Here is a 27,537-nt window from a genome sequence, read left to right on the forward strand (position 1 = left end):
GCATTTGGGAGGCTGAGACCAGAGGATCGCGGTTCACGGACGGCCTCAGCTACTAAGTGAGGCCCTCTGCAACTCAGTGAGACCGGGTTTCAAAATAAAAAATAAGAAATATAGGGCAGGGGGTGTAGCTTGGAGGTTGAATGCCCCTGGGTTCCATCCCCAGACCCGCAAAAAATAAATAAAGAAATAAATAAAGAAATAAATAAAATAAAATAAGGCTGGAGATGTAGCTCAGAGGTAGAGTGTCCCTGGGATCAAACCCCAATACCAAAATAAATACCAAACAAAACTACAGATTGTTTCTAGACAGAACATCTTATATACAGTTCTAAGATCACTTTGGTAGAGTTTAAAGTGAAAGTCGCACAAAAGAAAACACATGCTCTATTTTAAAAGGGAAGGCCCTTTTTTAATTAAACTTAAAAGTTTTATTTTCTCACAATCCTAATAAAAAAAAATCCTTTGTTTCTACATTAAAAAAAGACATGACTCAAACAAAGGAAACTACTAAAGCACTGCTTTTGTGATGGGAAAGGAGGCAGCAGGGTTCAACGTGAGGGTAAAGTACAGCCGGGGACAGAAGGTCAAGGGGAAATATGCTGGGAGGGAGGCCGCCAGCAGCTGGCACCCTGCCTCCTGAGGATCCCCAACAAGCCCCTCCATGGAGTCACAAACAGACCGAAGCCCTAACGATCTCACAAATACAACCACTCTATTTTAAAAAGCGCACTCGCCCTCCCTTCCCTCTGCTCCCGGGCTCGGGCAGCAGGCCTTCACAGGACGTAAGTGCTCTTCACCAGCTGCTCCTTGTCGTCCTCGGAGCTCCAGACAGTGTGGAGGGCGCGTTCCTGCCTCTTCCGTGCCACCCGGATCAGGCAGACCACAGAGGCTCCCAGGAGGAGGATCAGGACCATGATGAAGAGACCCACCAGGACCACCGCTGGGGACGACAGAGGACCAGTGAGGCAGGAGGCAGGTGGCCACGTGAGCTAGGGCAAGGATTGCACCACCCAGAGAGTCGCCGAGACCCCCGACCAGAGGCCGGGCCGTGTGCAGAGGGTCTCTTTGTGCTCGTTCTTTTCTGTCCCGGCCACCTCTGCTGACCTGTGCCAGTGTGAGGCGGACAGATGCACACAGAGGACCAGGAACGCTTGCCTTTGGTGTGTGTAAACATAAAACCCGGCCAGGTGTGGTGGTGCACACCTGTAATCCCTGTACTTGGGAGGCTGAGACAGGAGGATCGTGGTTTGCGGCCAGCCTCAGCTACTTAGTGAGGGCCCTCCACAATTTATTAAGACCCTGTTTCAAAATAAAGAATAAAAAATAAAAAAAAATCAGGATCGGGGTAGCTCAGAGGCAGAATATCCCTGGGTTCCATCCCCAGTACTGCAAAACAGAAGTAGAAAAAAAAAAAAAAAAAAAAAAGCAATCCAAGTTTTAGCTGGGTTCAATGCTGAACACCTATTTCCCACAATTTAGGAGGCTGAAACAGCAAGATGGGCCAGGCGTGGTGGCACACACTTGTAATCCTGGTACTTGGGAGGCTCAGATGGAGCATTGCACAGGTTCGAAGGCAATCTCAGCTACTAGTGAGTCTCTCAGCAATTTAGTGAGACCCTGTTTCCAAGTAAAATATAAAATAGGTCTGGGAGTGTAACCCAGAGGTAGAAAGCCCGTGTTCCATCCATTCCTAGTACCACAAAAAAAGAAAGAAAGAAAGAAAGAAAGAAAGAAAGAAAGAAAGAAAGAAAGAAAGGAAGGAAAGAAAAAGAAGATGGCAGGTTCTAAGCCAACCTCATCAATTTAGTGAGACTCTGTTTTAAAATAAAAAAATAGCCAGGCATGGTGGCATCCGCTTGTAATCCCAGCACTTGGAAAGGTTCATGGCCAGCCTCAGTTACTTAGTGAGGGTCTCCATAATTTAGTGAGACTGTTTCAAAATAAAGGATAAAAAGTAGGGATGAGAATGTAGCTTGGAGATAGAATGCCCCTGGGTTCCATCCCCGGTGCATAAAAACACAACAAAAACAAAACCATAAAACCAAAAAGGTTCTATGTCCACGCACACACGCCTGGACCAGCAAAAGGAAAAGACACAGGAGGCCAGGGTGGCTGCCTGGGAATGAAGTCGGGTGGGGAGGGTGTATTGGAGTGGAGCCAGCAGGGCCCCTGGTGCTCCTGATGGCCGGTAAACACAACAATGGCTGTCCCTGCGGTTCCACTGGCCACCTGAGATGCTCTTTCCAGGTGGGGCTCACTGGGCTCCCTCCTCCACTGGCTGCTTTAGACACGGCCTTCTGGGGCAATCTCCAAATAAATCAATCAGTCAATCAATCTCTCTCTCTCTCTCCAATACTGGGATGGAACCAGGGGCATTCTACCTCTGAACTACACCCCCAGCCCTATTTTCTTCTTGTTTTTTTTTTTTGTTGTTGTTGTTGTACTGGAGGTGGAACCCAGAGGCTTTCTACCTCTGAGCTATACTCCCAGACCTATTTTATATTTTGTTTGGAAACAGGGTCTCACTAAGTTGCTGAGAGCCTCACTAAGTAGCTGAGGCTGGCTTTGAAACTGTGAAATCCTCCTCTCTCAGCCTCCATAGCTCTGGGATTACAGGCGTGCACCACCACGTCCAGCTCTTATTTGTTTATTTATTTATATTTTTTTTTGCGGGTCTGATGATGGAACCTGGGGCATTCTACCTCTGAGCTACACCCCCTGCCCTATTTTTTATTCTTTATTTTGAAACAGGGTCTCACTGAGTTGCAGAGGGCCTCAATAAGTAGCTGAGGCTGTCCGCGGACTGGGATCCTCCAGTTTCAGCCTCTCAAATGCAGAGATTGCAAGCGTGTGCCACCATGCCTGTGTAGCCCTATTTTTTTTTTTATTCTTTATTTTGAAACAGGGTCTCACCGAGTTGCAAAGGGCCTCACAAGGTAGCTGAGGCTGTCTGTGAACCGCAATCTTCCTGTCTCAGCCTCCTAAATGTTGAGATTACAAGTGTGCACCACCATGCCTGGCTTTCCAACCAACTCTTAAGACCTGAGCAAGGCCCGGTATGGTTGTGCACACCTGTAATTCCAGTAGTAGTGAGGCTGAGACAGGAGAACTGCAGGTTCAAGGATAGCCTCGGCAAGAAGTGAGACTCTCATCAACCTGGCAAGACCCTGTTTCAAAGTTAAAAAAAAAAAATAGGGCTGAGGTAGAGTTGAATATAGAATGCCTCTGGGTTCAATCCCCAGCACCACACACACACACACACAAAGACCTGGGCACGCTAGGTATGATGGCATATGCCTGCTGTGATCCCTGTACTTGGGAGGCTGAGATGGGAGCGGCGCAGTTTAAGGCCAGCCTTAGCAATTTAGCAAGACTCTCAGCGACCTAGTGAGACTGTTTCAAAACAAAAAATAAAATAGGGCTGGGGGTGTAGCTTGGAGGTAGAATGCCTCTGAGTTTAATCCCCAGTATTCCTTCCCCCAAAAAAGGATCTGGGCAGCTTCTCCAGCCCTTGCTCTGCCTAAGAAACCAGGTGCCAGCCTTCAGAACAAGGCAGACCTGCAGGCCAGGTCCTGGCTCCTGAGCAGGCCAGGAAAGAGGACAAACCCGTATGGCAGGTCCTCTGGGCAAAGATCACCATGCAAGACTCAGGCTCAGAAAAAGAAGAGTGGGAGCGGGCCCAGCCTCTCATCAAGCCAGGCTGCTTGAGGGCAGCAGTGTTGGCCAGAGGCTGCTGTGGCCCTCCTGGTTCCCTGGGACTATTTATACCAGACAGCAGCAAAGTTCCCTGCCAAACTCAGATCAGCCTCCACTAGCAGACTCCGCAGAACTCTCAGGAAGACCTTGTCCCCCAGCCATGGCTGGCTGGCCTCCCGGGCGGAGCCGGTCTCTGGAAGGAATGACTCACATCAGCCCTCTGTGTAGTGTGCAGTGGGACAAACGTCCACCACCTGTTCCAAGCTGTCTTGCCATTCTTGTGTATAGAAAGTTTTCTATCACAAAAATACTTAAAGTGAAGGACAATGTGGCCAAGACAACAGGAGCCTGAAGAGCATGGCTGGGCAGAACTACTTGGTCAAGGAGAAGGTGGCAGGCGGCTAGAGGAGGACAGGAGGCCACTGACCTTTGGTGCCAGGGGGCAGGACAGGATACATCTGCTTTCCTGAAAGAGAGCGCACACCCTGAGAAGCCAGCTCCCCATGCCCCCCACCCCCCGGCTGCCGCCAACCCAGGCCCCTGGGGTCCCCTCGGCCTGGGTGCTCACGGAGCTTTTGCTGGGGAGCTTTAGCTCCTGCCGGGGTGAGGCCTCGCTGCTCAGGTGGGGCCCACAGGGCAGCGTTGCCAAGGCCTCGTTTTGGGGTTGGGGAAGGCGACTCACCGAAGCAGCGCTGCATGCATGCATCCTCTGACAGGTAGCTGTTTTTATTGCCCCGGCAGCCTCCATAGATGAAGCGATCACAGGCGTTCTTCTCAGTGTCGAAGTACCAGCGTGAGAAGGCTGCGCGGCAAGGCCCGGTGACTGCCTTGGCAGCGCAGTAATCTGGAAGCGAGAGCAAGAGAGCCCAAGGGACACAGATTAGCAGGGTCCAGAAGTGGAGTCGGGCTGGAATGTGCCCAAATGTGCCTGAGCAGACACACTGCAGCTGGTAAAGAACCTGAAACCTGGCCGGGCGTGGTGGCACATGCTTATAATCCCCGCACTTGCAGCGACCCTGTTTCCAAATAAAATATAAAATTGGTCTTGGAGTGTAGCCCGGAGGTAAAGGGTTCCATCCCCAGTACCACCAAAAAAAAAAAAAAAAAAAAAAAAAAAAAACAAAACAAAACAAAACAAAAAACCAGAAAGCTGGCGTGGTGGCACACACTTGTAATCCCAGTACTTGGGAGGCTGAGATAGAAGGATTGCAGGTTGGAGGCCAGCCGCAGCAACTCAGTGAGGCCCTCTGCAAACCCTGTGTTTTCTAAAGAATAGAGGAAGCTGGGCGTGGTGGCGCACACTTTAATCCCAGCATTTGGGAGGTTGAGACCGGAGGACTGTAGTTCGCGGACAGCCTCAGCTACTTAGTGAGGCGCTCCGCAACTCAGTGAGAACCTGTTTCAAAATAAAGAATAAAAAATCAGGCAGGGAGTGTAGCTCGGAGATCAAATGCCTCTGGGTTCCATCCCTAGACCCGCAAACCCCCCTCCCTCCCCCCCAAAAAAACCAAACCAAACAAAAACAAAAACAACAACAACAACAAAAAACAACCAGAGGAATCAAGCTCAGAGGTAGAACACCCCTGGGTTCATTCCTCAATACTCCCCTCCACACACACACACAAACACACACACGGAAAAAAAGAAGCTCAAAGCCAGGTGTAGTGGCGCACACTTGTAATCCCAGAATTCGGAGGGCGGAGATCGGAGGATCGCAGTTCGCAGACAGCTTCAGCTACTTAGTGAGGCCCTCTGCAACTCAGTGAGACCCGGTTTCAAAATAAAGAATAAGTAGGGCAGGGGGTGTAGCTTGGAGGTCGAATGCCTCTGGGTTCCATTCCCAGGACACCCCTCCCCCCAAAAATCTGGAGAATTACAGGCCCAACCTATCCCAGCTGATGCTCTGCCCAACATTTTCATATGCCTTCATTTTCTTTTTTTCTGTACTGGGGACTGAATCCAAGGGGCATCCTATCTCCAAGGTACACCAATAGCCCTTTTTATTTAAAAATTTTTTTTGTGTGTGTGTGTGTGGTACTTGGGGGTGGAACCCAACAACTTTTCTACCTCTGAGCTATATGCCCAGACCTATTTTATACTTTAATTGGAAACAGGGTCTCACTAAGTTGCTGAGAGCCTCACTAAATAGCTGAGGCTGGCTTCGAACCTGCGCGATCCTCCTGTCTTAGCCTCCCAAGCGCTAGGATTACAAGCGTGTGCCACCACGTCTGGCTTTTATTTTTATTTTCAAACAGGGTCTTCGTAAGTAGCTGAGACTGTCCTCAAGCCTGCGATCTTCCTGTCTCGGCCTCCCAAGTACTGGGATTAGAGAAGTGTGCCACCATGCCGGGCTCAGACACCTTTTGTGCAGTACTGGGGAGAGAACCCAGGGGCCTTCTACCTCTGAGCTACACTACAAGCCCTATTTAATTTTTTTAATTTGGAATCAGGGTCTCGCATTGATGCTGAGGCTGGCTTCAATTGTAATCATCCTCTCTAGCCTCCCAAGTGCTGGCATGTGCCATGCACGGAGCTGAACATTTTCTTTACAGCCAATCGGTGCTCATTTGCAGACTGATATTGTATACCTAATACTGCTCTAGGTATTTACATGTACTGACTCTGCCTCTGAGTCCTGTCCTGGGATTCTCTTTTCACTGTAGTTCAGCTACAGTGTAGCTGTGATGTAACAGCTGTGATGTGACGCAACATTAACTTGCCCACAGCTTGTAAGAGGAGGAGCAGTACGTAAATTCTAGAAGCACATTCTATGCTGCCTCTAAAGCAAATCTTCTCCACTGACATGTACTGCTTCCTGCCAGCCCGGCACACACAGGCTCGTCCTCCTCCACCTACCTACCTCTGGAAGGTGGAGAAGCCCTGCTCTGGGATTCCCTTAATAGAAACCTGCAAGTGTGTCTCAATTCCCCATTAAGTAAAAAATTGTGTTTTGCCCCATGCATAATTTTTTCTTTAAATTATACCTTCAAAGTTGAAGATATCATTAGAGAAGTCATCAGAATCCTGTCTTCTGGGAACTGAAATACAAACATCTTTGTTAGGGAGGCGGGGACAGACACAGGACATATGGCCTAGGCGCCTGAATATAAAGGGTCGTGAAGAGCCCGGGACACCAGTGTCACCTTTAAGAAGCAGTGTGAACCACACCATCTTCCAGTCCTAACGGGCTCTGGAGCGCTGGCCACAGTGAATGGACAATGCAGGGGAGGCCCAACCACCACCCCAGAGTTGCTACGGAAACCAATCCAGCCGCTCTTCTGCTGTGATCAGGAAGTCTTGTTCATACTTTCTGACACAGTCAGAAATTTCACTGTCCTGGGGAAATTATTTTCTGAAACAGGATGCAATCCAGAGTTGGCATGCTTAGGGACTCTCGGGCTCTGGGTCAGCTTAAGCCAGCCGGAGAGTCCGCCGCAGAGCCAGAGTCGTCCCAGAACCGGCGTAGGCTTCCTGGCCTCGCGGAACTGAAGGGACTCAGCCCAATGCTGGCATTTTGTACAAAAGCCAAATCCTGGCAGCCACCTGAGTGAAGTGCTCACTCTCTCGTGAGCACTGGTGTCCACCCAGACTGCACCTGGTGCACGGGCCCGCGACACCCAGGCCCCCGGGGGTGGGAGCAGAGTCCCTCCCTCCATGGCAGCTCTCCCTGGCCCAGCCAAGCCTGGGGACCAGCCTCCGCTGCTTGCTGGAGCACAGCGCCACTCACCTGAGCTCCTGCGGAAGAGTCCTTTAAGCATAAAGGAAGAGCAGGGCGGCTGCTGTCAGCACTACAAAGCAAGCTAACACAAAGCTGGAGATCAAGGACTGCAGGAGACAGACAGGCGGGTGACAGGACCTCGAGCAGAAGGAAGGAGGCAGCGAGGACAACAGGAAGCAAAGGAGGCTCAACAGGCGAGAGGAGGTGGGAAAGGCAAGAGCGCAGCAGACAGAGGCCGTGGGCTCGCAGGGGTCTAGCCACGTGGGCGGTGACCACCTCCAGCCGGGCCCCTCTGACTGCCGGGAGGCACGAGGGAGCCTGGGTCCCCTGGCAGAAGAGGGAGATGCCAGGGAGGAAGTGTTGGGGCCAGAAGCCAGCCACCCGGCAGAGCCTTGTTTGCCTATTCTGAGCCAACAGAACCAGGAGGTGGAAGTCCTCTGCAGCTCCCAAGTTACCCGTGCTCTTCCTCATGACCATCTGGGCAGCCCGTATTCCATCCTGGGTCTTTCTAAGAACCTACCACTTGGAAGAGAGGAAGCGGCTCCATTCCTGCCAGTGCCCAGGTCATCAACGGAATCCTCTGCAAAGGGACAAATAAACAACAGTGAGAAAGCGCACATCCCGGGCTGCCTGACGAAGTCTCTGGGCAGTCCAGGGGTTCAAGCATGTCGCATGCACCGCTCAGACACCCTCACCTTTTTTTGGCGCTGGGACTGAGTATTGAGCCCAAGGCACTTTACCACTGAGCTACACCTTAGCCCTTTCTATTTTTTATTGGGAGACAGGGTTATGTTATGGAGGCTGACTTGGAACCTGCAATCCTCTTGTCTCAGCCTCGTAAGTACTGGGATCACAGGAATGCACCACTGCACCTGGGTACTCACACTGTGTGTGTGTGTGTGTGTGTGTGCGCGCGCGCGCGTGTGTGTGACCTCCTGTCTCAGCCTCCCAAGTACTGGGATGAAAGGTATGGACCACCAGTACTACTTTTTTTGTGTGTGTGGTACTGGGGATGGAACCCTTCTACCTCCAGGCTACACTCCAAGACCTATTTTATATTTTATTTGGAGACAGGTCTCTTAAGCCAGCATGGCTGGATTCAAACCTGCGCAATCCTCCTGTCTCCGCCTCCCAAGTGCGGGGATTATAAGCGTGTGCCACCACGCCTGGCTGGACCACCAGTACTACTTTATGTGGGCCTTCAGTGTGTCATCCTGGATGATAAGCCTGCCGCAACTCAGACTAGCTCCGAGGACTCAACTTTAAGGTCAATTTGCAGGAAATTGATGTACTAAATGACTTTAATTAAAAGAGCTGGAAACCAGGTGTGGTGGCACACACTTATAATCCCAGTACTTGGGAGACTGAGACAGGAGGATTGTGCAGGTTCGAAGCCAGCCTCAGCTATTTACTGAGGCTCTTGGCAACTTAATGAGGCTCTCAGCAACTTTGTGAGACCGTTTCCAAAGAAAATATAAAGTAGGTCTGAGAGGCTAGCCCAGAGGCATAGGTAGAGTGTCCCTAGGTTCCATCCCCCGTATCCCCCCCCCCAAAAAAAAAAGCAGCTAGAAAACAGGGTGGTGAAGTACACCTATAATCCCAGTACTTGGGCTGGGCATGGTGGCGCACGCTTGTAATCTCCATGCTTGGGAGGCGGAGACAGGAGGATCATGCAGGTTCGAAGCCAGCCGTGCTGGCTTAAGAGACCCTGTTTCCAAATAAATATAAAAATATAGGTCTGGGAGTGTAGCCCGGAGGTAGAAGGGTTCTATCCCCAGTACAAAAAAAAAAAAAAAAAAAAAAATCCCAGTACTTGGGAGGCTGAGACAGGAGGATCACAGATTCAACACCTGCCTCAGCCATGCAGTGAGACCCTGTTTCAGGACAAAAATAAAATAGGGATGGGTATGTAGCTTAGAGGTAGAATGTCCCTGGGCTCAATCCACAGAACCAAAAAAAAGAAAGAGAGAGAGAGAAAAAAAGAAAGAACTAGTCCCCCACACGCCAGCTTCCCCACTCCACCTCACCCTCTCTCTTTTCTCTTGTGGTGCTAGAGATTAAACCCAGGAGTGTTCTACCTCTGAGTCATACCCCCAGCCCAAATGCTTTAAAAAAAAAAAAAAAAAAACAGCGTCTGTCTCACTAGGTTGTTGAGTCTTGCTACGTTGCTGAGGCTGTCCTCAAACATGTGATCCTCCTGTCTCAGCCTCCAAGTTCTGGGATTACAGGTGTGCGCCAGGCGCCCGCTCGCTCTCCTCATCAGCTCACCCTCTGGCAACTGCCTACATGGACTCACATGCGGGCACAGGTGCGTGGCTGTCAGTCCCCTGGGTGGTTCTAGTTCTCATTATAAATTAATAAACGGGCATCCTCATTGTCATCTGGCCTCCCATGGAGCTTGCTGCAGAGGGCTCCAGGGACCAGAGGCGCTGTCACTTCTCAGCTCTTTCACAGGCCCCTGTGAGAACAACACACCCAGGAGACACACAGCCAGATGCCTACAAATGAGCTTTTGGCACCTTGCGGCTGGGCCTAGGAGTCAGGGCACCTGCTTTCCCCCTGCAAAATGCAACCCTTTTCCCCAGCAGTGAAGTCCTCACACCTGCGGGCACCTGCTTGTGTCCTGAGAAGACGGAGCTGCGTAGTGCAGCCAAGAGGCAGAATGTACTGTCGGACTCCTCCCCCACCTGGAACCATCACACCCGAGAAAGATCCCTCTCTCCCTCCCTCCCTCCCATCCTCCCTGCCGAGTGAGGGCTGGCACAGCTGATGTAATCATGCCTGCCCCTTGGCTCTACAAGCTCTTGCTGAGAGAAAAGCAACTCGAGCCTTGGGCTGCCCTGTCACTTCTGGCTTCACACCCGAGGCCACCAAGGCTCTGCGGGTTAAAAGCTGGTCTGATCTCTAAATGCAAAGCTCAAGGCCAGGAGAGATGAGAGGCTGGGAAGAGACTCGAGACTTCAACACAGCCAAGGAGGGCAGGGGCAGGCTGACAGTGACCTCTAGGGGGCACTACACAGAACCAGCACTCAGCCTCGTCACCAGGAGAAGCTGCATGAAGGCACACACGCAAGTGTCAAGAAGACAGGAACTGAAAACCTTTACAGGAGCGCTGGACAGCCCCGCCACGTCCATGCCGCCATGCTCTGCCATGAGCCAGCTGGGGTCACGGCCTGGGTGTGCTGTCTGGGCCTCAGGGTTTTTTTTTTCAGGTCTGGGGATGGAAGCCAGGGGCATTCGACCTCCGAGCTACACCCCCTGCCCTATTTTTTCTTTATTTTATTTTGAAACCGGGTCTCACTGAGTTGCAGAGGGCCTCACTAAGTAGCTGAGGCCGTCCGCGAACCGCGATCCTCCAGGTCTCGGCCTCCCGAATGCTGGGATTACAAGCGTGCACCACCACGCCGGCTCTGAGCCTCAGGTTTTTATTTAAACTCTAAGGCTGAGTGCTGGGAAGCTAAACTCCAGGGCACATGTTCCAGTGTTAACCTGACTCATAACCTGGCTGTGTGAGCTTTGCAGGTCACGTGATTGGACATAAAAATAACCCGAATGCCCAGGGAGCCCAGGCAGCAGTGGGAGTAGCTCAGAATCCCCCCACACACCCCGGGCTGGGCTGCTACGGCACCTACACCCAGAAGGGAGAGGAAGGGAGAGCGAGGGCCAGCAGCCCTTTGTGGGAGAGGGAGGAGCTTGTGAGGTCACTGTGTCCTACAGGGACCTGCACTCTGGCTGGTTTCTTCTGCTTTTTAAAACTTCTCCGAGGACGGGCATGGTGGTGCATGCTTGTAATCCTAGTACTAGGGAGGCCGAGACACAGGAAGATGGCAAGTTTGAGGACAATCTCAGCAGGCAGTGAGATTTCCTAACCTAGCAAGACTCTGTTTCAAAAAATAAATAGGGCTAGAGTTGTAGCTTGGAGGTAGACTGCCCCTGTGTTCAATCCTCAATGCCACACACAAAAAGAAAAAAACCTCCTCCCAAGTTCCCCCGTGAGGAGGGTACTGCCAAAGGCGCTCACACCTTAGGGCACGGAGCGCCTCTAAGCAGCAAGCCTCCCAGGCTCCCGGTCTTACCTGTGGTGCCTGTGACGCCAGCGCACTTCTCTAGACACTGCTCCTTGCTCTGGTAATTGTTGCCATTCCCTTCACAGCCTCCATAAACAAACAGCTGGCAAGACCCCTCGGTGACATTGTACCACCACCTGGGCATGGAGGCCCGGCACGGCCCCACCACCTTTGCAACTCGGCAAGAGTCTGAAATACAAAGTAGAACCCAGTTGGCGTGGTGGGCCAGGGCTGGCGTCACAGGACACACACATTCCTGTGGGCGGCCCACGATCTCCCCAGCCCCCAAGAGCCAGGGCCCTGTGGTACAGCCAGTTCCTCTGTGAGCTGTGTCTCCTGCGTGGGGACTCCAACCCTCCCATTTGACTGGGTTTCAGTGCGGGGAGATTCTGTCCCCCGCTCCCCTTTTGGTACTAAAGATCAAACCCAGATGCATTCTACCTCTTAGCTACACACAGTCCTTAAAACAACTGAGCCGGGCGTGGTGGCACACGCTTGTAATCCCACCATTCAGGAGGCTGAGACTTAGGATCACGGTTTGCAGACAGCCTCAGCAACCTAGTAAACCCTGTTTCAAAATAAAGAATAAAAAACAGGGCAGGGGGTGTAACTTAGAGGTCAAACGCCTTTGGGTTCCATCCCCAGACTCGCAAAACAAAATACAAAAAACAAAAACAACAACAAAAAAAACTGTGTGCGTGTGGTACTGGGGATTGAACCCAGGGGTGTTATACCTCTGAGCTACATCTTAGCCCCATTAAATTTTTTTTTTTTTTCCCTGCAGGTTTGGGGATGGAACCCAGGGGCATTTGACATCCGAGCTACACCTCCTACCCTATTTTTTATTCTTTATTTTGAAACGGGGTCTCACTAAGTTGCAGAAAGCCTCACTAAGTAACTGAGGCTGTCCGTGAACCTCGATCCTCCGGTCTCAGCCTCCCGAATGTTGGGATTAAAAGCGTGCACCACCACGCCTGGCTTATTTATTTTGTGTGTGTGGTACTAGGGATGGAACCCAGGGGCATTCTACCTCAGAGTTACCCCCAGCCTTGTTTTTTTTAAATTATTTATTCCTTATTTTGAAACACGGTCTCATAAAGTTGCAGAGGGCCTAAGTAGCTGAGGCTGTCAGTGAACCTGCGATCCTCCTGTCTCAGCCTCTCGAATGCTAGGACTACAAGTGTGTGCCACCACGCCTGGCTTAAAATCATTTATTTATTTAGGTACTGGGTATTGAACCCAGAGGCATTCTCCCTCTAAGCTATACCCTCAGTCCAATTTTATATTTATTTTGAAACAGGGTCTTGCTAGGTTGATGAGTCTCACTACTTGCTGAGGCTTTCCTCAAACCTGTGATATCCTCCTGTCTCAGTCTTCCAAGTACTGGGATTACAGGCACAGACCACCATGCCTGGCTCTGCCCTTACTCCGTTTAATCAAAGACATACATATCCTGTATAGAAGCATGGATTTCAAAGACAGAACAGACCCCAGGACCCTTAAACATGCTGCTCCATCCAACACTGAATGGCAGAGCTGGAGAAGCGAGGTGAGGAAGAAGATGCATTGTTGGCACAGACTCCAGGGCCTGGCCTTTTCGGCCCCCTTCCCACCCAGCAGGCCACTGCACACCCTCGGATCCAGCTCTATTTCTCCCACCCCAAAGGCAATGCAGGTCACATCCCTGCTCCAGAACATTCAGTGGTCCCCATCTGAGCGTGCTGAGGGAGACCTGGCTTCCAAGGAGTCCCAAAATCTGATGCCACTCTCATAAAAGAAACAACAACAACAACAAAAAGTTACAAAGTTCCAACCAGATCACTTATAATTAAAAGGCTAGACAGTGGCCTCTCTTATAATGGGATATAACAGATCAGGAGTCAGGGCCTCATGACTCATACCAGGAACCCCAGTACTCGGGGAGGCCGAGACAGGAAGATCGCAAGTTCAAAGATAAATTTAGCAATTTCAAAAGATCATTAAAAGGGGGGGGGGGGCTGTAGGTGTAGCTTGGAGGCAGAATGCCCCTGGGTTCAATCCACAGTACAAAAAGGGGGGAAGGGAGCATCACTAGCCTAGAGGAACTCCTGCACCCTCTCCTGGAGGAGCCCAAGGGTAGAAAAGCAGCCACACAAGGGAGGAGCCCAAGCAGGGGCTCCACCACTGCCGCTGCACCTCGGCACGGCGACCCTGCACTCAGGACCCGCGAATCCCACCTGCGCAGGACTCAGGGTGCTTGATAAACAGGTCTCAAATAACACACCCTTGTGGCACACTTGCTCACAGGTCGGGGTTCAAGCCTCTCTAGCTGTGTTCATGTTTGCTAGGTTTATTTCACCACCTGGGGATCACCCCTGAAAGCACAGGTCAGGATCTGTGCTTCTATTGCACCTCCCAAGATGTGCTTGGCAATGGGCATGAATCACATGTTTCTCAAAACACCAATCTCTGATGCAAGAGGTCACTTCTGAGACCACCTCCTCCAGAATGCTCACGAATTTAGAGTTTACATGTTGGTCAACCCCAGGTGGCTTGCATAGCAGATAATCAGCTCCTGAAGCAGGAAGTGAGATCTGAAAGCAACCATCCATTAAATCACCAGTTCGAAGCTCCTTTATCTGGATGTTTCACTGAATTAAGTCATAGAGCATGCCCAGAAAAGACAAGTCAACGGAGACAGAAGGTGATGGGGTGCCTGGGGTTTGGGATGGGCATGGGGAAGGATCTTCAGGGGATGATGGGACTGTTCTAATCCCAGGACTTGGGAGTCTGAGACAGGAGAATCACAGGTTCAAGGCCAGTCATAGCAATTTAGGGAGACCCTGTTTCAAAACAAAAAATAAAAAGGGCTGGGGTACAGCTCAGAGGTAAAATGCCCCCATGTTCAAGCCCCAGTAACCCTTGCCAAAAGACTGGATTGTGATGATAGTTCTGTAAAATACACTAAACATCCTTGGAATATATACTTAAAATAAGTGATTTAATATCATGTATCATTTTATTTTTCTATATTGTGGTATTTGGGATTGAATCCAGGGGTATTCTACCTCCAAACTAAATCCTAGCCCTTTTTTACTTTTTGTACAGAAACAGGGTGTTGCTAGGTTTCCAAGAGTCTCATTAGGTTGCAGAGGCTCATCTCAAAATTGCCATCCTCCTATCTCAGCCTCCCAAGTACTGGGAATCCAGGCATTCACCACCACATCTAGCTTATAATTTATTTTTTTATTTTTTATTTTTTTGGTGGTACTGGGGTTCCTGAAAGCCCTTCTACCTCCGGGCTACACTCCCAGACCTATTTTATATTTTGAAACAGGGTCTCGTAAGCCAGTGCGGCTGGCTTCAAACCTGCACGATCCTCCTGTCTCCGCCTCCCAAGCACGGGGATTACAAGTGTGCACCACCACGCCCGGCCATCTTATAATTTTTAAGAAAAACACAGGGAAGCCAGATGCAATGGCACAGATCTATATTCCCAGTACTTGGGAGGCTGAGACGGGTGAACTGCAGGTTGGAGGCCAGCCTCACCAAGTAGTGAGACTATCAACCTGGTGAGACCATGTTTGGAAAAAAAATTAGCCAGGCATAGTGGCGCGCGCTAGTAATCCAGTACTTGGGAAGCTGAGAAAGAAGGATCACAGCTTCACAGCCACCCTCAGCTACTTAGTGAGGCCCTCTGCAACTATGTGAGACCCTGTTTCAAAATAAAGAACAAAATAAGCTGGGCGTGGTGGCGCATGCTTGCAATCCCAGCATTCGGGAGGCTGAGACTGGAGAATCATGGTTCGCAGACAGCCCAGCTACTTAGTGAGGTCCTCTGTAACTCAGTGAGACCCTGTTTCAAAATATAGAATAAAAATTAGGGCAGGGGGTGTAGCTCGGAGGTTGAATGCCCCTGAGTTCCACCCCCAGACCTGCAGAAAGAAAGAAAGAAAGAAAGAAAGAAAGAAAGAAAGAAAGAAAGAAAGAAAGAAAGAAAGAAAGAAAGAATAAAATAAGAATGCCCCTGGGTTCAATCCCCAGTACTGGGGGGGGGGGGGAATTGGGCTGAGTGTATAGCTTGGAGGTAGAATGTCCCTGGGTTCAATCTCCAGTAACACACACACACACACACACACACACACACACACACACACACACACACAGCTGAGTTCAGTGGCAGACACCTGTAATCCCAACTACACCTACTTAGGAGGCTGAGGCTGAAGCAGGAGAATAGCTTGCCTTCAAGAGTTGGAGGCCAGCCTGGGCAACATAACAAGAGCCTCCCAGTCTCTACAAAGAAAAGTTGGGGTGCTTTTTTTTTCTGTGGTACTAGGGATTGAACCTAGGGGCATTACCTCTGAGCTAAACCCCAGTCTTATTTTATTTTTATTTTAAAACAGAGTCTCACGCTGGGCGTGGTGGCACACGCTTGTAATCCCCGCACTTGGGAGACTGAGACAGGAGGATCACGCAGGTTCAAAGCCAGCCTCAGCTACTTAGTGAGGCTCTCAGCAACTTAGTGAGAACCGTGTTTCCAAATAAAATATAAAATGGGTCTGGGAGTATAGCCCGGAAGTAAAAAGCCTCTGGGTTCCACCCCAGTACACACTAAATAAACAAACAAACAAACAAACAAAGTCTCACTAAGTTAATGAGAGTCTCACTATTTGCTGAGGCTGTCCTCTAACCTGTGATCATCCTGTCTCAGCCTCCCCAGTACTGGGATTACAAGTGTGAGCCACCGTGCCCAGCTTGGGTCACCTTTTGCCAATAATACATCAACCAGAACCAGCTCATGTACACCTGCAGCAGGTACTTTTGACAATAAGCCAAAGGTCACAAAACACAGGTAAACAAGGCCCAGGAAAAACATGCAGAAGAGTCCTCTAGTGTATGATTCAGCCCAACCCACACTGTGTCAAATGCCAGAGGCAGTACTGCTACCAACAGGACAAGAGGAAGGAGGATCACACAACATCCAGTTATGATCCCACTCTGCAACCATCCAGCCCGGGCACACCCAGCCTATCCAGAGCACCCACAGCCCACAGCCTCCCAAGTACCGGGATTACAACCACGCGCCATTACGCTCGGCTCTGGTACAACTTCCTCTCTCTCTCTCTCTCTCTCTCTCTCTCTCTCTCTCTCTCTCTCTTTCTTTCTTTCTTTCTTTCTTTCTGGTACAGCTTCCTTTCTCTCCCTTTCTTTCTCTCTTTCCTTCTTTTTGTTGGTCTATACTAGGGATGGAACCCAGGAACATTCTACCTCCAAGCTATACCCCCAGCCCTTTTTATTCTTTATTTTGAAACAGGGTCTCACTGAGTTGCAAAAGGCCTCACTAAGTAGTTGAAGCTGTCTGTGAACCATGATCCTCCTGTCTCAACCTTCCAAATGCTGGGATTACAAACATGTGCCACTACACCCGGCTCTGGTATAGCTTTTTATTTTTTATTTTTTAATCTTTTTTTTGGTGGTACTGGGGTTCCTGGTTGCCCTTCTACCTCTGGGCTACACTCCCAGACCTATTTTTACATTTTTATTTGGAAACAGGGTCTCCTAAGCCAGCGCGCGCGGCTGGCTTCGAACCTGCGCGATCCTCCTGTCTCTGCCTCACAAGCGCGGGGATTACAAGCGTGCACCACCACGCCCGGCCTGGTATAGCTTTTTAATAAAAATATTTTTTGAGGGAAAAATTGTGTACTTCAAATGGGTCAATTCTATACTATGTGAAATACTTTTCAAAAAAAAGGCCAAAAAACAAAACCAAAATAAAACAAAGGCCAAAAAGCAAAGGGAGGGGCCAACAAAGATCAGTACAGCCAAAGAATAACCACCACACACCTTGCCAGGAACAAAGCAGGTGCTCCATGGCAGAAATTAGCGGCTTCTCGTAGGAGCCAGCTATGTGCTATATACTGGGAACAGGAGCCTGAGGGTATGTGAAGAGGAAGAGAAAAGAGACCTCTGTAGGGATTAGTCAATTCTACACTGCCCAGCGTCTAGCCCACATCTTACAGGCTCAGACACGCACATACCCAGTGTGCAGAAGCTTCCCTGGCACACAGGAGGCTACAGCAAACCTGAGCACCAGGTTACGAGTGCACAGTAAGAATATCCAGGGACAGGCGTCGTGGCGCGCACTTGTAATCCCAGCATTTGGGAGGCTGAGGAGGATCGCAGTTCACAGACAGCCTCAGCACGTGGTGAGGCTCTTTGCAATTCAGTGAGACCCTGCTTCAAAATAAAGAATAAAATGTAGGGCTGGGGGTATAGCTCAGAGGTAGAATGTCTTTGAGTTCAATCCCTAGTACTGCAAAAACAAAACAAAACAAATTTTTTGTTTTTTTAAACAAAGAATAAGCCTGGCATGGTGGTACACGCCTGTAATCCCAGTATTTGGGAGGCTGAGACAGGAGGATCACAGGTTCAAGGACGGTCTCAGCAACTCAGGCCCTTGGGAACTCAATGAGATGCGGTTTCAAGATAAAAAGTAAAAAGGGCTGGAGTGTAGCTCCAAGGGGTCAATCCATAGAGTGACAGAAAAAATAGAGATGAAATGATTGAAAAATGATTGGTCTTAGAACAGTCTTGGGAAGCAAGCGTGATGTCAAGTCCTGCTTGTGCCTTCACAAGTGCTAAAATGCAAAATTAAGTACATTCCACAAGTTTCCAAAACACAGATGAGAAAAACAGGAAACAGCGGAAGGTACCCAAACTTGGATGCACTCACTTTAGAAAATGTGAAGTAAATACGGACTCATCTTTAGGAAACAACATACGTTTGGAAAAATACCGGAAATGTTTAAAATCTCATACTACCTGAAATATGACCTAACTTACAAAATCCTGGCAGGCATTCTGATCATTAGCTGTTTAACATTGCAAAACAGACTGGTCTTCTGACTGGTGAGTGATACCATGGAAAACAGGTTTCTCTGGTTTTGAGGTCCCTAGAGCTTTAACCACACAACCAGCCAAGGGCTCAGACGGCTTCGCCCCCGGTGGCCAGCTGGAATGATCTGCTGTCACCTTCCAACAACACATGACCAAAATTCTAGGCTCCCAGGCCAATCAAATCTAATTTTATAAGCTTAAGATAGTACCTCATCATTCTTCAAAAATGTAGTTGCAGCTGTGCCCACTTTGTGCTAAAGAAAGTTTACTTTAGGAAAATTTCAAGCATACTAAACAAGTACAGAAAGTACTCTAATGTGAGTGTATCCACTTCTCAGCTTTCTCAAATTCTAGCTTTTTTCTTTCTTTGGTACTGGGGATGGAACCCAGGGTCATTCTACCTCTGAGCTAAACTCCCATCCTTATTTTATTTTTATTTTGAAATAAAGTCTTACTAGGTTCATGACTCGCCGAGACTGTCTATCCTCTAATCTGCAATCCTCCTGTTTCAGCCTCCCAAGTACTGAGATAACAAGCCTACACCACCAAGCAGGGCTTTAAATTACAGCATTTTATTCTTTATTTGGATACAGGGTCTCACTAAGTTGCAGAGGGCCTCACTAAGTAGCTGAGGCTGGCCTCCCAAGTACTGGGATTACAGGCATGCACCACCACACCTGGCTAAATTCTAGCATTTTATTTTTCTGGTACCAGGCATAAAACCCAGGGCATTCTACCTCCATGCTACACCGCCAGCCCAATTTTTTTATTCTTCATTTTGAAACAGGGTCTCACTAAGTTGTGGAGGGCTTCACTAAGTAGTTTAGGCTGGCTACGAACCTGGATCTTCCTGTCTCAGACTCCCAAGTACTGGGATTACAAGAATTCTAGCTTTTTTTTGTGTGTGCAGTACTGGGGATGGAACCCAGGGGCATTCTACGTCCAAGATACACTCCCAGCCCTATTTTTTATTCTTTATTTTGAAACAGGGTCTTACTGAGTTGCAGTAGTAGCTGAGGCTGTCCTCGAACCACGATCCTCCCAACTCAGCCTCCCAAATGCCGGGTTCATAAGCTTGCATCACTATGCCAGCTTTTATTCTTTATTTTGAAACGGTCTCACTGAGTTACAAAGGGCCTCACTAAATAGCTGAGGCTGTCCGGGAACCTGTCTCAGCCTCCCAAATGCTGGGATTACAAGCATGCACCACCATGCGTGGCTAAAGTTTACTCTTAGCATTTTCATTCTTTTTTTTGTGTATGTGAGTATTGGGGATGGAACCCAGGGGCATTCTACCTCTGAGCTACACACCCTGCCCTATTTTTTTCATTATTATTCTTTATTTGGAAACAGGGCCTCACTGAGTTCCAAAGGACCTCACTAAGTAGCTGAGGCTGTCTGTGAATCGTGATCCTCCTGTCTCTGCCTCCTGAATGCTGGGATTACAAGCATGTGCCACCATGCCTGGCTTTTATCATTTTCTTTGTGGTACTGAAGATTGAACCCATGGACATTTTACCTCTGAGCTACACCCCCAGCCCTATTTTTTAGTTTTTATTTTGAAAAAGAGTCTCACTAAGTTGCAGAGGGATTCACTAAGTAGCTGAGGCTGGCTGTAAACCTGCAATCCTGTCTCAGCCTCCCAAGTCTGGGATTAGAAGCCTGCACCAACCATCATGCCTGGCTTATTTTATTCTTTATTTTGAAACAGGGTCTCACTAAATTGTGCAGGGCCCCATTAAGTACCTGAGTCTGTCCATGAACCTGCAATTTTCAGTCTCACCCTCCCAAGTTTGGGATTACAAACCTGTGCCACCATGCCCCAGCTTCAAAGTTTACTTTTAAAACAAGAAGCCGGGCATGATGGTGCATGCTTGTAATCCCAGCATTCAGGAGGCTGAGACCAGAGGATAGCAGTTCGCGAACAGCCTCAGCTACTTAGTGGGGCCCTTCACCACTCAGTGAGACCCTGTTTCATAAAATAAAAAGACTAGCCGGGCGTGGAGGCACACATTTGTAAGAGACTCTGCGCTTGGGAGACTGTGACAGGAGGATCACACAGGTTCAAAGCCAGCCTCAGCTACTTAGTGAGGCTCTCAGCAACTAGGTGAGACCCTCTTTCCAAATAAAATAGGTCTGGGAGTATAGCCTGGAAGTAGAAAGCCTCTGGGTTCCACCCCTAGGACCACCAAATAAATAAATAAATAAATAAATAAATAAATAAATACTAAAAAGTAGGGCTGGGGGTGTAGCTTAGAGGTACAATGCCCCTGGGTTCCATCTTCAGTAACACACACACACACACACACACACACACACACACACACAAACTAGCAATGATGAGTAATACCAGTACTTGGGAGGCTGAGACAGGAGGAGCGCAGTTTTGCAGCCAGTCTCAAACTATTTAGTGAGGCCTTCTGCAATTTAGACCCTAATTCAAAATAAAGAATAAAAGCCTGGCGTAGTAGTACTCACTTGTAATCCCAACGTTTGGGAGGCTGAAACAGGAGGATCGCAGCCCGCAATTCGAGGACGGCCTCAGCTACTACTTAGTGAGGCCTTTTGCAACTCAGTGAGACCCTGTTTCAAAAATAAAGAATAAGCCAGGCGTGGTGGCGCACGTGCTTGTAATCCCAGCATTTGGGAGGCTGAGATGAGAGGATCGTGTTTCGCGGACAGCTACTTAGTGAGGCCCTTTGCAACTCAGTGAGACCCTGTTTCAAAATAAAGAATAAAAAATAGGGCTGGGGGTATACAACCTAGTTTCAATCCTCAGAACCCCAGAATTCCCAGAACAGCTAAAAAATAGAGCTATAGATATAGCATGGAGGTAGAAATGTCCCTGTGCTCAATCACCAGTACAAAAAAAAACCCAACAACTGTGAAATGATAAATTTGCCATCAGGACCATACAACAAATTCATAATCCATTCTCCAGTGTTTCTGGGGTCACCTGTATATTAGCCATGTGCCCAGTGGCCAAGACTTCCTGGGGTTAATGAAGTCATTCCCTGCAGGACTCTCCCTCCGCCTCCCCATGAATCACAAGCCACTCATCCTTATGTGGCCGGCTCAAAGGGGAGGCCCGGCTGCCTGGTCAGCTATCTCAAGACAAGCCTGAGTGTGCAGCTGACTAACAGTTGGTGAAGTGAGAAAGGGGGAAGAGAGAGTGAAAGAGGAAAAGCTTGCTTTCTCCACCCCAAGCTGCTCCCCAAAATGCTGAACAGCCCAAAGGAATGATTATAGAAAGGGGCCACTCTCCCTCAGTGGACCTAAAGACAGGCCCTCTAGGGCCTGTAAAGCCCATGCTTTTTTCTTTCTTTTTTTTTTTTTTTGGTGTGTGTGGGGGGTACAGGTGATGGAAGCCAGGGGCATTCTACCTCTAAGCTACACCCTCAGCCCTATTTTTATTCTTTATTTTGAAACAGGGTCTAAGTTGTGGAGGGCTTCACTAAGTAGCTGAGGCTGGCTGTGAACCTGCGATCCTCCTGGGTCCAATACCCAGCAAACATAAACACATACACACACACACACAATCTTAGAGAACCCCTGGCTGAACCCCAACCAACTCTTTTTATAGTACTGGGGACTGAACTTAGGGGTGTTCTATCCTCAAGCTATACCCACAGACCTTTTAATTTTTATTTATTTTGGGGAGTGCTGGGGATTGAATCCAGAAGCATTCTACTTCAGAGCTATACCCCCAGTCCTATTTATTTATTTACTGTGTGTGTGTGTTAGTTACTGGGGATAGAATCCAGGGGCATTCTACCGCCACACCTATTTTTTTTTCCCTCTCTTTTCCCTGATTCTAAGGATTTTGAACCCAGGGGCATTCTACCTCTGAGCTACACCCTCAGTCCTATTTTATTTTTTGTAGCATTGGGTATTGAACCCAGGGAAATTTTAACTCTGAACTACACCCTCTGCCCTATTATATATTTTTATTTTGAAACAGGGTCTCACTAAATTGCAAAGGGCCTCTTTAAATGGCTAAGGTTAAAGCTGGGAATGGTGGCGCACGCTTATAATCCCAGCATTTGGGAAGCTGAGAATGGAGGATCCTGGTTCGCAGACAGCCTCAGCTACTTATCAGGCACTTCACAACTCAGTGAGACTCTGTTTCAAAAAAAAAAAAAAAAAAAAAAAGACTAAAAAGCTAAAAGGTACAATGCCACTGGGTTCCATTTCCAATACTACAAAACAAATAAATAAATAAAATAAAATAAATAAATATAAGCTGGGTGTGGTGGCACATGCTTGCAATCCCAGTGCTTGGGAGGCTGAGACAGGAGGATTGCACAGGTTCGAAACCAACCTCAGCTACTTAGTGAGGCTCTCAGCAACTTAGTGAGACCCTGTTTCCAAATAAAATAGAAAATAGCTCTGGGTCTGGGAGTATAACTCAGAAGTATAACCCAGAAGGTCTTTGGGTTCAATCCCCAGTAACACACACACACACACACACACACACACACAATAGGGCTGGGGGGTGTAACTCTGAGGTAATGCCCCTGGTTCCATCCCCAGTCCCGTTAAAAAAAAAAAAGTCACGCAGGTGCTGGGCATGATAGCACATGCCTTTAATCCTAGTACTTGGGAGTCTAAGACAGAGGATTGTAGGTTTTTGGCCAGCCTCAGCAACAACTTAGTAAGACTGTTCCCAAATAAAAAATAAAATAGGGTTAGCCGGGCGTGGTGGCGCACGCTTGTAATCCCTGGCTTGGGAAGCCGAGCCAGTAGAATCACACAGGTTCGAAGCCAGCCTCAGCTGCTTAGTGAGGCTTTTCAGCAACTTAGTGAGACCCTGTTTCCAAATAAAATATAAAAAAGATCTGGGAGTATAGCCCGGAGGTAGAAAGTCTCTGGGTTCCACCCCCAGCACCACCACCAAAATCAATCAATCAATCAATCAATCAATAAAATAAAATAAAATAGGGTTGGGGATATTGCTCAGAAGTACAATGCCTCAGGATTCTATCCCTAGCACCAAAAGGAGTGGGGGAAAGAGGGCAGTGGTGACAGGCAGGTAACTGAAAGGAATGTAAGTAATTATAGACAAAGGGGACTTGCATACGTCATGCCCCAAAGAGGCTCTCCAGCTGGGTATGGTGGCACAGGCCTGCAATCCTTGCAATTTGGGAGGCTGAAGCAAGATTACAAATGCAAGGCCAGTCTGGGCAATTGAGTGAGACCCTATCTCAGAATAAAAATGGCCTGGGGATGCAGCTCAATAGTAGAGCACTCTTGGGTTCAACCCTAGTACTACTGCAAGAACAAAAACAAGAGGAACCCAGCATGCAGGAGCTGTCCAGTAATCCCAGTACTTGGGAGGCGGAGAAAGGAGGCTTGAAGACTGGAGACCAGCTTCAGCAATCAATCTAGTGAGAACCGTAGCAACCTGGTAAGACCCTTTAAAAAATAAAAAATTAAAAAAAAGGAGCCGGTGTGTGGTAAACGCTTGTAATTCCAGTACTTGAGAGGCTGAGACAGGAGGATCGCAGGTTTGCAGCCAGCTTCTCCTTAGTGAGGCCCTCTGCAACTTAGTGAGACTCTGTTTAAAAATAAAGAATAACAAATAGGGCTAGGGGTGTAGATCAGAGATAGAATGTCCCTGGGTTCAATCTCCAGTACTGGGGAAAAAAAGGGGGTCTGCGGGTAGAGCTCGGAGGTAGAAAACAAAACAAAACAAAAGAAGAGGCTCCTAGCCTCGGCCTGTGAGTGCTATGCAGGAACATAAGCCTGTGTTTTGGTCAGATCTTCACATTTTTCATGCAAAGCCAAAAATCAACTTTTTACATAAGAAATTCCCAACTCTGCCAACTGTACAGGTCATGGAAGGGCTGTGTGAAGCCTCCTGGAAAAGGCCGCTTTCCACTGTGGAGTAGATTTGTGCCTGGACGCTAGAAACACCAGTGCAGGATACGTTTCCCTACTGGTTTGCAGGCTGGCAGGACACTTCCCCAGGCCTCGGAGAGCCCATGCACTTCCCACAGCCTTCCCGCTGCCCTCCACCACCCAGCCTCACCAACACGGTCAGTTTCAGATCAGGAGACGCTGATCAGACAAAAAGGCCCAGACTCCAGAGTGAACCCTCATCTCCACACGCCTGTTCTGTCCCCACCTCCACCTCACAACTCCCGGGACCTCTGAAACTCAGGACCTGTCTTCAGCAAAACCTCATTTCTTCAGTTTTTCTCTGAATTCGTGTCACTTTAGCCAGACCCGGAGCATCCTCTCCAAACCCCCAGCTGAGACCCCACCTTAACAGAGTTCACTGCCCGCCTGTGTGTCATCTGACCCAGCTCCCTACTCCTCTCCTCCGTAATCTCTACGCAGGACTGCTGCTGCCCAAGCTGCTCTTCTCACTCTTTGCAATTTCCACATCTGGCAGATGATCATCAGGCCTCTGGGTTCTTCCACCTTCTCTGCATGACCTGGTCCTCCCTACAGCCAGTCACGCCCAGATCTGACCTCAATAACAGCAGCCTCTTCAGAACCTGGGTTTCATCACCTACAGTCACTGCCCAGTGTGTCCCTCCAGAATCAGCTCCAACTGTTGGTCCTACCTACCGCCTTTCCTCTGCCCCTCCTCTCCCTTTTCTTCACACGGACTGAGTCCCAGGAACAACTATGTTAATTGCTCCCTCAGACACATTCTCTACTCCCTTCCCTCTCCACACCTGCACCTGTGCATGTACCAGGAGGAACACCTCACTCTTAGCAGATAGATGACCTTGCTTCCTGAGAAATCCAAAGCAATTGAAGGGAGGGGTAAAAAAAAACACATCAAACCGCCTGTTGCTTCAGATTAAGTTGTTCAAGCTTTCAAACAAACAGCACTCTAGATAAGTGAGGGCAGTAGTTCACCTAGCCAGACAGTCATACTTCTGAAAGGTCAACAGGTTCAGTCGGCTGGGGTAGGGGTGATGGGGGAGGAGGCCCTATGAACAGAGAAAGCCTCTGCTGCCAGACTTGGCTTTGTCAATTGTTACTGTGTGACCTTCTACAATGCCTGTGGCACCACCACCACTCCAGGTTATTTCCAGGATTAAACAGGCAATACCAGCTCACAGTAAGTGTAACCGGATGTAGTCACAAGCCAGGTAACTGGAGGCACCTCCTAACATAACTACTTCATCTAAAAACTCCAGAAGGGCTGTCAAATTCTGGTTAACACTGCAATAGTCAACACAACCATTTCTGATTGGGGTTCTCTGGAACTGAGCCTCTCTCCACTGGCCCCTGGAAACCCCAATAACTTTTCCCCCTGCCTCAAGCCTAAGGCAATTAGCCATTCTCAAGGCTATCAAGAGGATGCCCTGTCAAGCATACATTCTGCTTCCTCTTTCACCCAATATGTTGGCCTGTAAAGCCCTGGGCCAGCCAGGTGTGGTGGGACACACCTGTAATTTCAGTACTTGGGAGGCTGAAACAGGAGAATTGCAGATTTGAGGACAGTCTCAGCAACTCAGACCCTCAGAAACCTAGGGAGACCCTGTTTCAAATTTAAAAAATTACAAGGGGTGGGGGTGCAGCTCAGAAGTAGCTGGGTTCAGTCGCCCTTACCAAATACAATAGAATAAAGCAATGCCCTGGGCCCACTTTGCCCACCTCCCATTTCCTCCTTCCTGCTTCAGCTTCAGCCACCAGCCTTTTTCCTTGAACATAACCAAGTCTGTAGGAGCCTCAAGGCCTTTGTACCCCATTATCTCCAGACAGCTGGACAACTGGTTCCCAAGGTCTTTGTGTGGCTGCTGTCTCCTCATTCTTCATTTTATTATTTATTTCTTGTGGTATTGGGGATGGAACCCAGGGGCCTTCTATCTCTGAGCCACACCCCTGAGCTATTTTACATTTTACTTGAAAACGGGTCTCACTGAGTTGCTGAGAGCCTCACTAAGCTGTGGCTGGCTTCGAACCTGAGATCCTCCTGTCTCACCCTCCCAAGCGCTGGGATTACAAGCATGCGTCACAACGCCCGGGCATCATTCTCCATTTTAGAGCTCCGATGCCACCCTGCTCAGAGACCTCTCCTGACCACCTGAGCTAACGCCGTCACCACCATCCACCATCATCTTCCGGCACCGGGTCCCTGCACTTCACCCCATCCACGTACCTCTTACTCATTTAATCTTGTGGCAAGAGTCAACTTAAATGTCCACTGTCTCCCCCACTGGGCTACACGCTCGGTGAGCGCGGGAGCCCGAGTCCACTGTCCACACCGGCGTCAGCACCGTCCCTGCCACACTGCAGGGGCTCGCTAGGTTGGCTGAATCCAGGGGTTCTTCTTTCGAGAGAGCTCTTCACAGCCCGCTGGTCTGAAGCAGCCGAGGTAACTACGCTCGAAGACGCCCACCCCTGCTGCGCCATGCCAAATACCGTCTCCTACCAAGGTGCCTTCTCCTAGGGCCCCGGCGAGGTTCCCCCTCCATGGCGGTCTCTGACAAACCCTTTCTTCTCGGGCGCCAGCAACGGAGCTGGAGAAGCTTCAGGAGGCGGCGGCCCGAGGCCGAGGGGTGGGGACGGGGCTTCCTCGAGCCAGAACCGCCGCGCCCCCCCCCCAGCCACCTGCCCGCGGGTCCCCAGGCCGCGGGGCTCGGCGCTGCGCAGTCCGGCCCGGAGGCCGCGCCCGCCGGCAGGGACCCCCGCCCGGCCCCCGCCCGGCCTCACCGTGCACGTCGCGGGCCCCGCCGGCCGCCTGCGCCCCCGAGAGCAGCAGCGATGCCAGCAGGGCGAGGAGCGCCCGGCCGCCGCGCCGCCCGCTCGGCCGCGCCATCGCCGCCCGCGCCGGGCTCCCGCAGGCAGGTCGGGCACCTGAGGCTCCCCCGCCTCGGCGCCGCCGCGTCCCCGCGACCGCCCGAGTCGGAACCGTCCGTCCGCCGCGCGCAGGCTCGGGGCGCCGGAGGCAATGGCGGACGCCGCGCAGCAGCAGCGGGAAGGCGCGGCCGGGGCGGGCGCACCTGGCGGGCGGGCGGGGCAGGCGCGCGCATGCGCAGGCGCACCTGGGCCCCGCCCCTGAGCCCGGCCCCGCCCCTCACCTGCCCCCTGGGCCGCCGCGGCCGGGGGCCCGCGCTCCGGTGGACCGCTGGCGGCGCGGGCGGCCCCTGCACCCCCGGCGGACGGCACCTGCGCCCGGGGCTGGGCCTTTGAGTGGGAGACTTCAAAGTGCTT

The 27,537-nt window shown here is 49.9% G+C and overlaps 1 protein-coding gene across 1 annotated transcript; it reads right to left on the bottom strand.

Annotated features, from left to right (window-relative positions):
- Positions 1-773: 773 nt before the first annotated feature.
- SPINT2 (serine peptidase inhibitor, Kunitz type 2) lies at positions 774-27,142 on the bottom strand (the record flags this gene model as incomplete). The annotated part of the gene is made up of 7 exons (XM_080704662.1): positions 774-940; positions 4,124-4,162; positions 4,379-4,540; positions 6,681-6,734; positions 7,935-7,994; positions 11,491-11,670; positions 27,037-27,142. The coding sequence occupies 7 exons, from the start codon at positions 27,140-27,142 to the stop codon at positions 774-776; spliced, it is 768 nt and encodes a 255-aa protein (XP_080560788.1).
- Positions 27,143-27,537: the final 395 nt, after the last annotated feature.

This window comes from Muscardinus avellanarius (genome assembly GCF_963383645.1).
Source record: "Muscardinus avellanarius genome assembly, chromosome: 10".
Lineage (NCBI taxonomy): Eukaryota > Metazoa > Chordata > Mammalia > Rodentia > Gliridae > Muscardinus > Muscardinus avellanarius.